We start from the raw sequence: 15,325 nt of genomic DNA on the forward strand, positions 1-15,325 counted from the left end.
TCAAACACACCTTTGCTGTGGCTTGAGCACTGTGCCTTGTGTTCAGTCTTCATTGTAAAATGAAGAAAAATAATTTCAACAGTACATCTAGATGTGGCTATGCGGAATTGGAATTTTTTCAAATTGATTTGAAAGTGGATTAAATTTGATTTGTTTTATTTCAAGGGGTAAAAAGCAAAGAAACAAACTCCATAAAGTATTAAATGCTAAAAAAACTGCCTTGTATTTTGACATTGTACTCAAGATTTATCCCACATAAAGAATATTATTTTGCCAGAATGCCTTTGCCCTTGGCGCCAATTTGCATGATTCCTGTAGTAGAGCTAACAAATTAATTTGACTAGTGTACCTTTAACAACAGCTACTGTACAGTATATCTGTCGCCCCTAGACTCCCCACTTCTACACTCTTGTAACAGATATGTACAGAAGGGATTTTGCCATATAACTTTGCATTCATTTAAAATGTTGCTATTAAAAAGATGCCTGCAGCATTCAGATGCTCAGCCCAAACAGCAGGAGACACAAAGGCATAAATAAAAGATTTTTCACAAAGGCACAGACCCAAATAACCAGAAATCTGAGGAAATCGTTTTAGAAAGAAAACAGAGGAAAAAAACAACATTACAATAAAAAAGAATATGATGTCTCTTAATGTTCAAAACTAGTTCTCTAGACAGACACCATGTTCCCCAGAAGGTAATTTCATTTAAGCAAACAAAGTCACTGTTCATGGTGAATCGATAAGAATTCTAACTTGTGAGTTTCAAAGATACCTGTGACTCTTTTGAAGTCTTTTGGAAAATGTTCATTTTTGCCACTGACAAAAAAACATTTGGAGAGTTCTCTAATTTGAAATGAAATATTTGAATATCTGTTTTTTTCAACAATCGACAGACTTAGCCTTGGTTTTGATCTTTAAGTTCTTTCTTGTCTGACAAGGAAGATTAATTGCAGTCATTTCTGTTTTTTCTTCTTGTTTTTTTTTTTTCCACAGGGGGTCCGTCAGAAGGCAAACTTATTCCTGGAGACCAGATCATAATGATAAATGATGAGCCTGTTAGTACAGCTCCTAGGGAGAGAGTCATTGACCTTGTCAGGTAACCACTCCAGATTCCCCTTATTCAGCTGACAGGCTCAGAAGAGATCTCACAGATTAAATAAACTGAAAGATTCATTTTAGAGTATATAAAGGTGAAGAAAGATTGTTTAGCCAAATTTGGGGTTATTTGTATTCTTAAAATATATCCACCACTATAAATTATACACCATATACTGAGTTTGAACTGGGAGCTAGATTTTCATTTCTTCTAATTTTGTATTTCTAGATGCATATATAATATTATGAATTGATAATCATGTATTGGTATTTAAATGTTGAAAAGTTTTAATAAATTCCTCTGACAGTTGCCACTTGTGTTATATAATAAATGAGTTTAAAACAAATGATGTAAGTTAAAGTTTCTATTATTCACTTTATGTCTAAAATACTAAGAAGAAAAAGGATTGAGAGTTTTGACAGCTGAAAGATATGAACTGTCATCCACTGCCAAGTCAGAAATGCAGAATGAGTTTCAAGAGGTCCCTTTGATTCTATTTTGGCTCCCTTCCCTTTGATGAATTCTGTTTAAAGTATCCTTCAGTGTTCGGTCTGAAATTTCTGTTTATCCAAACAGAACTACATGATTCAAGTTCTGACTTTAAAGACAGAAACACAGCAAAGTTTCAGTGTTTGCTTCTGATGGTGAAAAAAACACACGTTATATAAATACCGTCATCAAGAATTAGTACTAACATTAAATGATTTATTTTTAGAGGAACTGATAAGTAGAAATAACATTGTATATGAGAACAAGGCCAAAGACAGTTTAATACCTATTGAAAAATGTCATCTATTGAAACACATTTTAAATGGAATATTGCAGGTTTCATAAGAATGAATGGTACTGTATATACATGCAGTATTGGAGGAAACAGATTATTATGTAGGATGTGTTTGGTGAATTTCTCATACATATCTTGTTGGGTATTGAATTTTAATGCATGACCTTGGAATGACAAATAGTTCTGAGTAAGTGAGTTGTTCACGCATACAAATGATCACCTTGAAATGATTATTTAATTTCTGCATGTTGCAGAAAGTGAAACTGAAGTGTGTGAATAACTGTACACATTGATTCATAAAATATTACATTTTGGTGGGGATTATAAAATGAGACACAGAAAGAAGGAATTTGAGTACAAAGCTGACACCCGTAGGAGTAGTAGAGATTAAGAAGGCAGTTTGAAAAAGTGATGGAGGTTAAGGAGGAGGAGGAGAGAGAGAAATGACACAGGTGGTTTCTTCTTTAGTTGCTTTTTAAATATTTTAATGTTACCAGTAACTTTTTACTGTATGCTTTTGCTTCCATGCCCACCTCATCATATCTAACATATTACAAAGGATAAACATATCTAATATCTCCCTTTTAATAAACAGGCATGCAATACACACATTTAAAAAAAGACCTCTCTGTAGATTACTGCTGCCATTAACATCAAAGCATATTTCCAGTTAAAAGAGAAAATGAAGACCCTAAAGATTGTTACATACGTGATATGTGCCATATTTAAGCATGTAATTAGTAGCTGAATGACTTCAGCGCACGCAAATCTTCAGAACAACCTTTCCACTTAGTTCAGCCTGGAGAGAAATAAAGCAGTGTCAATATGAAGATTTGGGGTGATTTCTTATGGATTTGTTTTGCTTTTTTAAATTGTCTCATGCAATTGGGTTGAACGCCTTAAAACATAAGAGGTTAGGCTTCAAATTGTTTCTGAAGGATTAGAATTGAAGCATTATAGTAACTTTTTATAGTACCAATGTCTTAAAAGGATAGAAATATTTGCTTTATTTATTACATGCAACTGTTGGTCATAATATTTCACTGAAGCATCAAGATAAGTGATTTATTTTGTTTATAGAATAGAGTTTGAATATTTTGAGTGTGTGGTGTGTGGTGTGTTACTTGATGCTTCTTCCTTAAATTAGACAAAAAGAGCTTCTGTTGGTTTAGACTAGATTCATCCATTTGTTTTCCAGTAATACAAACAGCTCCTGACTTTTAAATGCATATTATTTTGTCAAGTAATACATACTACTATTCAACTATTTTGGAATACCCTAAAAAACAAAAAAGCAGACTGACTGTACAGTATATCACTTTACAAGACACTCCAAAAATGTGTTCTAATGCACAGCTGTTGATGTAGTTTTCCCCAAGAGGATTCTATAAGAATTTATTATTTAAGGATATTTACAATGGAGGGCATGTTGGCATAATGGTCAGCATTTCTGCCTTGCAGCACTGGGGCCCTGGGTTCAATTCCAATATTAGTGGAGTTTGTACAGTATGTTCTCCCCATGCGGGAGTGAGTTTCCGCTACATGCTCCGGTTTTCTCTAAAAACCAAAAGTCTAAAAACATATTGGTTGGTTAACTGGCTTCTGGAAAAACTGGCCCTGGTGTGAGTGTGTGTGTGCCCTGCAATGGATTGATGTTCCATCAAGGGTGTACCCTGCCTTGCGTTCCTTGTTTGCTGGGATAGGCTCTGGCTCTCCTGCAAGCCTGAATTAGGCTCCCACTTAATTTGCAGCCTTTATACATGGTGTGATAAAAGATGTATGAAAGATTGAAACACTGGTCAATATGGAGGGGAAATGTACCAGTATATTCACAACTATTTCCAAAATTTGTTGGAGATTAGCAGCATTCCTCTACGGTACCTCTTTTATTATTTATTTTATTTTCTATAACTGCAGTGGAGTACTAGTACCAGAAAGCACATGCTGTGCAATTTGTCGATTTCAGTATTCTGCCATGGTCACAATCAGCTGCCCCTTCCCAGTGTTACCCCATTTTTACCACGAATGAGCATTCATGAGGCTCGGTAAATATCGACATCAACAAGGAGATACTATGACATTTCTGTTCACTTGAAAAAAATTATATATATCGTACAACCTGATTTGAAACCTAAAGAACAGACATGAATTTATTACAATGTATGTTGTTGCTTTCATTATTTTCTGTTCTTTGTTGTTTTTTCTATCTGTAGAAGCTGCAAGGAATCGATTGTGTTGACAGTGGTTCAGCCTTACCCAGTGAGTATTCCCATTCAAACAAACTGGTCTTGTTCTCCATGCATGCTGCTCTCCTTCCAGACAGAAACTGCTTTGTCTGAAGGGGAATGGTATGTGAGAGCTGCATAGCGAGGCCCCGGTTTATCAATACTGCAAGTATACTGCAATGCTGCATTATATTCTAAACATGAAGCACAGAGTCCAAATATTGTGTCTCTTCATTTGAGCCATTGTTACCTTTAGATTTCGAGCAGTTTGGATTATGTGTGGATCTGGCCTGCACCAGTTCCAGTGCGCCTTAATCCAAACTAGGTGAAATCCTTCCAAATATACTGCACCCTCATTATAAAACTGTCTGTTAAAACATAATCCCCTGACATGAGACCCCATTAAACCCCATTGAAAACGGCCTTCATTGAAACACACAACTCTTTACAACACACAAGGTGGCTGAATCTCTGGGAGAGAGTTATAATAAGGATGGAGTGTAAAAGGAAAAAAATGTTGGTGTGATTACGGTATGTAAGAGTACACTAATTTATATGAATTATATAAATATAAATTATATGAATTAATTAGATATTGGATATGCAAAGATACTGAATTTAGTAGAATATGCAACATTTACAGGATTGCCTAGTTCAATGTAGACTGACAAATGCTGAATTTTTATGCAGCAGTTAATATATTTAAATAATCTGATCATTGCAAAGTAAAACAGAATGCTTTTTTTTATCAAATGCTTGATCATGGTCTTGATTTTGACTGCCAGAAGAGGACGCCTGTTGCACACACATTAATTTTGACTGAGAAGGCCAGTCTGAACTCATAAAATCTTTTCATTTGTACTACTTTACTTGAATTCTTGTACAGTTTTAATGCATAACTAATGATCAGCTCTTTAAATTAGCCAGTTTTATTAACATTCATTTGCACTAATGATGTTTCCCACTGTCCTGGGACCCAGGTCTGAATGCATGTGCATTTCCCTGTTCTTGCTGAAATTGCTTTTGCCAAAAAAATAATTCAGACTCAAAGCGCTGTGACTCCTTAAAGCTGGGCCGCTGTGTCCCACCAGATTTAGAACAAGCATGATCTCCAGCTTCATAATTAGGATTCTAATTGTTCTCATTTATCACATAGTTCACAACTGACATAGAGTTATTGGCTATTAACATTGCCAATGGGAGGTTACTGCTCTTCATACATGTATCAGGCAAAGGATTCCAGCAGCATTAATTACACAGACCCTTAAACCTGATCTCCATCCTAATTCAGATTCAGAGCCAGTCCTTCTGAAAATAGCAATGAAGCAAAAAAATAATCATCTTGGACTCTCCTCGGACAACACACAGAAACATGGCCTTGTACACTGGAGTCATCAAAGCTTTCTCACAGATATGTCATTCCAAATATTTTCAGAGAAAAATATTTTTTAATGTTAATTTCAAGCTTGTTTTTCAAAACACGCAAAATGTGTTTTTGAGAACTTTGCATTTCTAAATGGAATATCGAATTAATCAAATGGAAAACAAAATAAAGCCATATAGAATTTATGCCACTGAACAGAATTATATTGACTATCACCTGGATCATTGTGTGCTGATTTCTTTTTCAGTTGGTTTTCAGTTACAGTTTACCAATCAATATCAACTTTTAATTCTTGCAGGTTTCCAAGTATACTTTAGTTTTAAAAAACTAGTACTCAAAAACGTTACAATAAGCACAAAAACAGAAATCAGCATCTACTTCAAGAAGCCAAATACTACCACTAAACATCATTCCGTTGTAAGCAGCTTTTCTGGAAAATCAGGTATTATAGCTAAAGGATAAGAACACATTAACTTTCATAGTGAGTGATAAAATAATCTCCTGCATTATACACTGCGTGATATCTAGGTTTTCCTGAACCATTTGACATGTATATAAACAATATATGGCTAAAACACTGGCGTTTTAACATTAAAAGTCTCCTACTCAATTACACCACAACACTACCTAAGAGCAAGAAAAAGAGCCATTTTACAACAACAAAAGGAGCATGAACTAAAGTATTAGAGTTGGTTAGATCTCTTCGTTATTTGATAACTGCAAGACACATTTAGGCACATATGTTTCATATCATGTGATTGTGAAGGGGGGAAATAAGCATTTGCATTTAATTTTGTGCCTCAAGAGAAGACATATTAGAAATGTCATGTGGTAGAATTATTTTTGTACTAAATTTAAGATTGTTGTAATACCCTGACAAGAGAATTTCTTTTAATCACACGTGTACTTTCTTCCCGATCCTGTTACATTAAAATATACAGTATATATAGTTTTGTAATTTATTTTGTACTGTGTTAAGTACCTTTAACATTTTTCATGCTATTGGCCAATTGAACAGCCCAAATGAAGATACATTAATATTAAAACTCTTCTTTAAATGATGGTGGTTCATATACTGTAAATAAAGTCAACTGTAGCCCATGATATTTAAAGTTATCATTTAACAGCACAGAAGGTTCAATATGTCAAATGTTGTTTTGTGCCATATTGTGAAATTATGTAGCATATTGTAACAGGAAACTAGAATATCTGGCACTTGATATCAGTCATGCAGCTCTCTTCTCATGACCCGTTGCTATCACCTCACTAATTTAGCTGCCCAAGAATGCATTATTTTTAACTTGGAGATCTGATTCCAAAGCTACCAGATTAAAGCATTAAATACACTAAACGTAAAAAAAGATATGTACTAAGCTGAACAGACTGATTAGAAATGGTCATGAACACCCTACTAGGACAAATCGGCTGCAAACTGGTTCTTTATGTTCTTTTCAGTCTCCCAAATCTGCTTTCATCAGTGCTGCAAAAAAGGCCAGGTTAAAGTCAAATCCAGTCAAAGTGCGCTTCTCTGAGGAGGTCATTATAAACGGTCAGGTTCCAGTAAGTAGAAACCATGCATCTATATTTAATGATTTGCATGAAAATGTATGATATAAAGCTTTTTATAGCTTTGCAAAGAATAAAGCCTGATATCTCATTGCACCATCTGTAGAGTACTCGTAAAGATTATGCATATAAAAGGGAAGAAAAATGACTTATTAAACTGTTCAAAGCATATTATTTATATAGTTTATTACCCTAGTGTAATTAATAGTTTATTAGATTTAATTGACATGCAGTGCTTAGGGATTTAAAAATAGTTTGCATATTAATGTGTTTTTGAATAGCCCTTCTGCAAACTCACTTTAAAACATGTGATTTATTAAGACAATTGAAGGGCAAACTGGAATCAATTTTTTTTTAAAATAGAATACATACAGTTATATCTCAATATATTCCTGGTTTGGTTGCATAATTTACATGTGCAGCTTTGTTTTTTTCAGAAAATCTCATGATCAGTATCATGCTTCATTTAGTCACGTTGATTTTCAGGCTAAAGAAACATTATCTTCTGATGTAACACAAGTACATTTTAAATTTACCGATATTTATGTTTCCCTAAAAAAACTGTAATTTGTTAGCAGCAATCCTGCAATTTTAAGATACATGAAGTCCTGTATTTTAACAATTAATGTTCTAATTACATGATGAAATCGTTTTTTAAGCAACTTTGAAACTTTGAAAAGGCATTGTCACATTATAAGGCCGTGAACTATAGTACAGTATGTTGGTTCATATGAAAAATGATATTCAGTCAAGCATGATATTATGTATTGATCATGGCTCACTGTTTCACAAAAATGGGATTGTAATACATTTTCTGCTAACAATGAAACATAATTAGTTCATTACTGCAAATCATGTGACACGCTGTTTGTATCATTTGTTAAGTTAGTTGATTGCTTAATATTGAAATGTAATTTTTGTAACTGGCATACAATTAACACACAGTATTTGGTATCTAAAATGAAAATATCATTTTCATAACCTAATTTATGTGTTTGTGATGCAGTTGTGATGCAGTTCACCAGAGAAACAGCATCGGTAACACAGGCTACTGTAGCAAAGCTGCAGAAACCCCAGTTCCGTGATTTCCCTTGATGACTCACGTGTGCTTCTGACTGCAGTTTGCTACAGTTACCTAGGAATTATATTTTTTCTAGAACGTTCTACACAAAATATACCATATGACATTTTTTCCTTATTCCTTTTAAACTATATTCTATAAACCTGTTTTGTGCTCTCTGGCTTTGTTACTGTTTTTTATTTGTAATGGAGTGTCAGAAGCCATAGTCATGGACTGTAGATGTACAAATAATGTTACAGGACATTCACATTTTAATTTAAATGCAGCGATTAAAAAAAGGACACAGTGTCCTTGCATAATTTGCTAAATGTGGTTTGCTTAAAGTGGTGGGATTGCTGTTAGCGATACTTCTGTATATCTGAAATTTGCACATACAGTACCTGAACAAACTCTTGCAGATTGTACCAGCAGTTCAGGAATTTCCAAGCTTTTTCTCAAACTTTATCTGTCATTTGTGTTATCATTGATTAGATTCTAATGTGCCTGATTCCAATATTTCACAGAACATATACAAAATAATAATTATTATCTGAGTTTGCAATCAGACAAAAACATATTTATAGTTTTGTAAGAAACAAATGAACTATTCCAGTGGAATTAATCTCATAATTGATTACAAAACACTACATGTTACTTAACTCTGTATTGAGGTGTACTGAGAATAATATATTACAAAGGAAGTGTTGAAATATGGAGGTCATGTTGTGTGTCATGCTGTGATGTGATGTCTGTCATACATACCTCATACCTCTTCATGGGGTTTCCCTCAACCCCCTCAACCTCTTTGTGAGTGTATGATTCATACAAACATGGCAGGCCGAGCAAAAAATAGGTATTATAAATTGATATTTATGTTACTTTATGAACAAAATTCTGGTAAAACTACTAGATTACCATTATTTAAAATTACTTCTTCCGCATTGAGAAAGAAATTATCACTTCATTCATGCTAGTGAACCCAAACACTCGAATTTCACAGTATCAATCACGGCAGTCTCTTTTGTCATCAATTGCTTGAACTCTTAAGTTTCAAGGTTTACAAAAGGAAATCCTCATTAAACTATCTAAAGGGAATATTTTCCATCTGCCTAGGGAATTTCAATGCAATGTGAAATGTTAGAAAAGTACAAGTAGAGATAAAATTGTTTGAGAATGTAATGAGGGTATTGGGTTCTATTGCATATGGTATAACATATAAAGTAATTAGGATTCTAACATTTTGAAAATTAAATGAGTGAAAATATTTTTTATATCAGATCCTATTGTTTCTTTTTTAAAATGACTATTGACTAACTTTCATTTTCTAGGACACTGTCAAGGATAATTCTCTTCTTTTCATGCCAAATGTTCTGAAGGTGTATCTTGAGAATGGACAGACTAAGTCTTTCAGATTTGACAACAACACTTCAATCAAGGTATGTGAGTTATTTAGGGAAGTTCTTTAAAGACTAACCCCTGGCAACCTAAATGCACTGGGTTTTTTGTTGTTGTTTTTTTCCACACTACAGAGCAGAGCAGCACGATTCCAATCTTTAAGACTGCATTAGCATAATACAGCACGGTCAAATATTCATGACTCAGGGGTGTGGGGTAGATGTGTCTGTACCCCGGCTTAGCCTTTGTTGGGACACCAGTAGCAGAGGAATAGCTCTTGCCACCAGCACAGTTGCCTCTAGTGGACGTTTCGCTGTTTTGCGATCCCCTCCCTGCAAGGAACTTGAAACACATAAAAATAGTGAGGTGAACATTTTTCTAAAAATTGGGAAAGTGTCCTTGTCACCCCCCGACCCACAGTCACAACCAGGCCGGACATTTATCTTTCTGTTTTCACAGTCACATCTAGATTCTAGAATACAAGAATTAAAGCTGATATTTAATTTCACAAACTCCTGTAAATCCTTGGGTATGAACTTAACTGTGCTTTGCCCTCTGTGATGTAGCGCACAGCTTCCAAAAAACCAAAAAACAAAGCTGAAATTTCTTGAATAGATTGTGAATGAACCTTGGTCTAATTTTAAAACAGGGTCATTAAGGGCAAATGTCTCTTATAAAGGGAGCTTTGTGCCTTGGTTAACTGTTCTTGGGAGGACCGTAGTTCTAGTTTTGGCAGGAATTAAAAGAACTACAAATCCCATAGAGGGGTGAGAAATAAGCTACAAATCCCAGGAAGCTGAGGAACTGCTAGCCTTGCCATTGAAGTTTACAAAGTAACAAATAAAGGTTCACTCCACAACGAAAATTAAGAATAAAGAGTAAAATACAGCCTTTCAGCTTTCGTCTTTCTCAGGTGACTAAAAGGAAAACAGTCACAGCCAAAACATTGCTTTTAATACTTTTGTTTTACTTTTCAGTATGGAACTCACCTCTGCCTGCTCTGTTGTATCTTTCACACTGATGCAGCACTTTGCTGTTTTGTCATGCTTTGGAGGGAGTGAAGCAAACAGTTTCCACACACTTTGTAAATACTTTTTTGTAAAAACACAGAGATTGAGAAAGGTCTTTCTGTGGGGTTTTTTTCAGGAGGATATGTGGACTAGCCACTCCTCCTTTCTGATATGGTTAAATGTGTAGAGATTTAGTGCACCTAAGAAGAATTTAGACCTTTGTTTTGATTTGCTATTCATGAACTTTATTGGACCGAGTAAATAGAGACTGAGGTCCTTTATCCTGGCCAAACTTTGGTTTAGTTTATAAGCTGTCCCTCTAATCAAGACATGGAGCTTTTAATTAATTATGTAGAATAATCAAACAGGTGTAACCCACTCACATCTAGTTTGGTTTTAGCTTAATTATGCTGTAGGACAGGAAAAGTTAAACAAGACAGCTTGACATAGTGCCATTTTTACAATCCACACACAACTATACTACACAGTATACAAAATCTATGAATGTAAGCATTCACCCATGTTTAAAGAAATATTTAAATGCAGAAAGTGTTAATTACCTATATTGAGCGAATTTTCAGCTTGAAATCTATGTAGTGGTGTCTGAAACGTGCACTACCCAGACTGTACCCGGGTTCAGCCTTTGGTGGGGCCCCAGGTGCAGAGGAATGTAGTGAATGTAGTGAATATAGTGAACTATAACAATATGTTTGGCAGTATAAGTACTGTGTTTGTTTAAACCTAGACAAGCCACTTTATTTTATGTTGTGTACAGACAGTGCACAGATAGTGCTTTATTTGTGTTCCTGGATGCACTGGGTTTTTTTTTTCATTGCACACACGATGGTTAAAAAAAGAAATACCATTCTTGCCTCAGAAGTGTTTTATATTAACAAATGTTTCCTTTTTTATCAGGACGTTATATTGACTCTGCAAGAGAAGTTGTCCATCAAGTGTATTGAACATTTTTCTCTGATGTTAGAGCAACGGACTGAAGGGTCTGGCAGCAAACTTCTTTTACTTCATGAGCAAGAAATGTTAACCCAGGTAAGCGCTGCAATACAGTGCATTGTTACTAGTGCCTGGATTCATGATGTATGATGCGTTCTTTTCTCTCTGTGAAACCTAAAGCTAAGCTTTATCATTTTTTTACAGGATCAACACCAGTGTTCGTGATCATCCAGTTGTATTTAATAACCAATAATTGTTTAAATCTCTGCAAAGCACCTTAGTCAGGTTGTAGCTAATCTGCATTTCATGACTTTTGGACTCAAAACATTGTTTTGTAGTTTGTTTTTTGCTTAGACGTTTAAAAAGCACAACTTTCATGTAGTTGGTTCCGAACATTATCTAGGGAGTGCTCCTGTTGCATTCACTCAAGGAAAGAAAGGTTTGAAAGCCCTTTGTCATGGTTGGTTGTGAGTGATTCTGCTTTCATTAGGATTGGCATACTTCAGACTTTTTTGTGGTGGACTGGTCATCCAGTCCACCACCATCCAGAATTCAGTAGTACAGTGCAACCTGGAAAACCTCTTGTAGGAACATTGAACTGCATCTGAACCATTTTCCCATTAATTATCTCTCTTTTCTACAAATATGCATTAAATTTAATTGTTGCAAAAAACAACAGTATACAAACAGAATTCATCATACTTTGTGTTGTTTGTGTTATGCTCTTAAAAAACGTATATGTTTAATATATATATACTTAATGTAATAAAAGATCAAATATATATATATATATTTCCTTGAAAGATTCTGATAATAACTTTATTGATTTCCTTCCAGAATTTTAAATGTTAGAATTAAGAGGTACTTACAGTAACTTGTCTAAACAAGGCACTATTTGTAACTGAACAAATTTAAATATTGATTTTAAAAAATAAATTGCATAGACCATGGTATATATATTCTGCTGCTATTTTAAGTTTACATGAAGAAGATATAGATCCTTACTTAGAAATCCTATTCAAGGAATCTCACAACTCACATTGACAACATCGCCCCCTGTGGTCAGTCTTGATAACATTTTCTTCTGCTGTAATTGATTTTTTTTTTTACAAAACAAATGTATTTAGTAAACTGCTGTATCTTGGTAAAAAATGGATACACACATTACATACACAGTTTCTCAGCACTACGGGGAGCAAGTTTCATGATATTATCTCTAAAAGAATATAAGAATGGATACAAATGAGAAATGCCAAACTGCCCATCTCCCTTATTTGGTTTTCAAAAGCTCTACTAACTATTCATCCTAATAAACCAGTATGTTTTAATAATGTCTATTTGTTTGTTAATGCTGTTATTCTGAAAAGAGAATCATATAACTGACAAAGTGAAACCCCCAGCTACATAAACAAAATTTTAAATTCCAGGTGTTGATTCTTAAAAGCAATATTTTAACGAACAATTTGAAGGTATGTTTCGCATAGTTTCGCATAGTCATGTGTTATTTTTATTAGTTCTTAGAGAGCTTTTCTTTACAGATAACATTTATAAAAGAGGAGAAAGTTTCAATGGAAATCATATTTTCTTCTTTGTTTGAGGGGGGGTGGAGGGTGCTTTTATCATTACTGTTACTGTCACACATTTTTCACAATCAGTGCTTGAAAAACGTCCAGACACACATGTATCTAAAGTCTGTGATACATGAAATTGAAAGGTGCCTGAGTGTAAGAGATACAGTAAACCGAAAGAAAATAATCATCGGCATAAAAGAGAAAGTGGTGTGAACGTCTAGTAGAATTTGTCAGTATGACCATCTTCATGGTTTGGGGCCCAGTGAAATCTTTCTTCCTCAGCACAAACACTTCCAAGATCTTCCTTCTAACCTTGTGGTTGCAGGCAAGGATGACAAATTCCCTGCTCAGTATTCATGCAATCTTTCAAGAAGACACCTAAGGGTTTTATTTATTATATTCAGCAACAAGGTTAAAACCTGTCATTATTTACCATTTTATTTTATTTACCACTTTGGTTATAATCCATATCAGGAATCTGCATTAACAGATACTGTACAGTACATCGATGTATACTGTATAATATTTCAATATTCTATGTGGCAGCTTGAATTTCTGTTGAAAGTATGTTTTAACATGTGGCAATAAAATTGCAGTTATTTCCAAAGGCAGGTTCTCATTTAAAATCATATGCACCCTGATAACATGCCACTAATTAAAGAACAGAGAGTATGTTCTCTTAAATGTGATTATGCTCTTTTGAGCTTCAAAAAAGGCTGTTAAAAAGGCTTACTCTAATTTTCCATTTTAGAAATACAGTAATGTGAAAGTACATCTTAGGGTTGTTTATTAACCTAGTAATGGGTTTAAGGAATTTGAGTCTGTTCATTAGAAATTAGTTAATTGAAAACTTTATGTTCTGTGACATCTCATTCCTGAACTGTTCGTTTCAAGATGTGTCTTTATTCATAGCTTGAAATAAAGCCGTGAAAAAAATAGCTCAAAATTCCTTTTTAAGGTGTTTGTCTGTTTTGATGTGTTTTGTAATAATTCGTTATGATTCTCTCCCACCAGGTGACACAAAGGCCAGGGTCACACAAAATGAAATGCTTTTTCAGAATTAGCTTTGTTCCTAAAGACCCAATTGACTTGCTCAGAAGAGATGCTGTGGCATTTGAGTATCTATATGTCCAGGTATGTCAGAAAATGGGGAAAAAAACAATATTTTATCAAAAAAATCTATATTTAATATTATCACAAAAATTTCTACCAGAGCTGGAAAATATGTCATTAATTTTAATACTAGTAGTACTATACCTACAGTAGTTCAGGTGGGTAGCTGCGTCAGCACGGCCGAAACATTGTGTTCTCTTTCTTCTTTTTTTCAGCATGGAATAAACCTATTACTTGTTCCTATACCTACAGTATGTGGGTTCGTTAGTGGATTATTTGCTTAGTTACCATTAATTTTCTTTAAAAACAGTGAAGCTGCTAAAATTATCCCTCATTCCCAAACCTTTATGCTTACTTCACATTGAAGCTACTCTGCCTTACAATTCCCTAGAAAAAAAATAGCATCTTATTTTTTGGTTATGCAATTTAGTGTTTAGTGTTTGAGTAGCCATAAGTGTAAAAGTAGTGTAAAACCTAGTGTAAAAGTACAAAGGTACAAAAACATTCGGCACTGATTACATACAGTATAAAATGTATTTGAAAGGCAAGGATGTGGGGTAGTGGCAAATTAAGTTATATTTCTCATTTTCAATCCACTGTTGTAATATTGTATCAATTTACATTTTTTTCTTGTAACTATTGTACTTTTTTTATTGAAATAATTTGTAGCTTTCTTCTCACCTATTATTATTGGCAAAAACAGTTAAGAACATGGATCTGCCATAACAGAATCCTCAAGAATGATTTCACAGCTTTTGCAAACCTTTGCAACCCAAATTGTCCTTTTCTAAAATTATCTCAACAAAAAAGTAGTTTGAAGTAATGGTACTAAAACATTGCAGAATTTGAAATTACTTTCAAAACTATTAAGTTATCTGTCTGTAGCACCATACAATTTAATTGCTAAAAAAGCATGGTACAGTACATGGAGTGTTTTTGAGGGAATTTTCAGACCTTTTTATAAATTTTAATATACTGTATATAGAATTAATTTTCTCCTACAAGATATCTTAGGATTTTGTTCTTTAAGTGCTGAACATCCCTTGAAGATGCCTCACATTTAGTATTGTTTTGTTAAATCAGCACCCCATGATTTTGGGTTTGTGTTTTGTCTTTTAATGTTGTTCATGCTTAATCAAACAACAGAAGTTCAATATTTTAAAAAAT

At 34.1% G+C, this 15,325-nt stretch overlaps 1 protein-coding gene across 5 annotated transcripts in view; it reads left to right on the forward strand.

Annotated features, from left to right (window-relative positions):
- frmpd4 (FERM and PDZ domain containing 4) overlaps window positions 1–15,325 on the forward strand; it is a 106,689-nt gene that overhangs the window by 80,191 nt on the left and 11,173 nt on the right. For all 5 annotated transcript variants that reach the window (XM_015361446.2, XM_015361453.2, XM_015361447.2 and 2 more), the window contains 6 exons: window positions 997–1,099; window positions 4,097–4,142; window positions 6,948–7,052; window positions 9,447–9,554; window positions 11,439–11,570; window positions 14,060–14,179. In XM_015361446.2, coding sequence (XP_015216932.2) covers window positions 997–1,099; window positions 4,097–4,142; window positions 6,948–7,052; window positions 9,447–9,554; window positions 11,439–11,570; window positions 14,060–14,179 — 614 coding nt within the window. The remainder of the gene's footprint in view (window positions 1–996; window positions 1,100–4,096; window positions 4,143–6,947; window positions 7,053–9,446; window positions 9,555–11,438; window positions 11,571–14,059; window positions 14,180–15,325) is intronic.

The sequence above is a fragment of the Lepisosteus oculatus genome, chromosome 13, assembly GCF_040954835.1.
Source record: "Lepisosteus oculatus isolate fLepOcu1 chromosome 13, fLepOcu1.hap2, whole genome shotgun sequence".
In the NCBI taxonomy this organism is placed as follows: domain Eukaryota; kingdom Metazoa; phylum Chordata; class Actinopteri; order Semionotiformes; family Lepisosteidae; genus Lepisosteus; species Lepisosteus oculatus.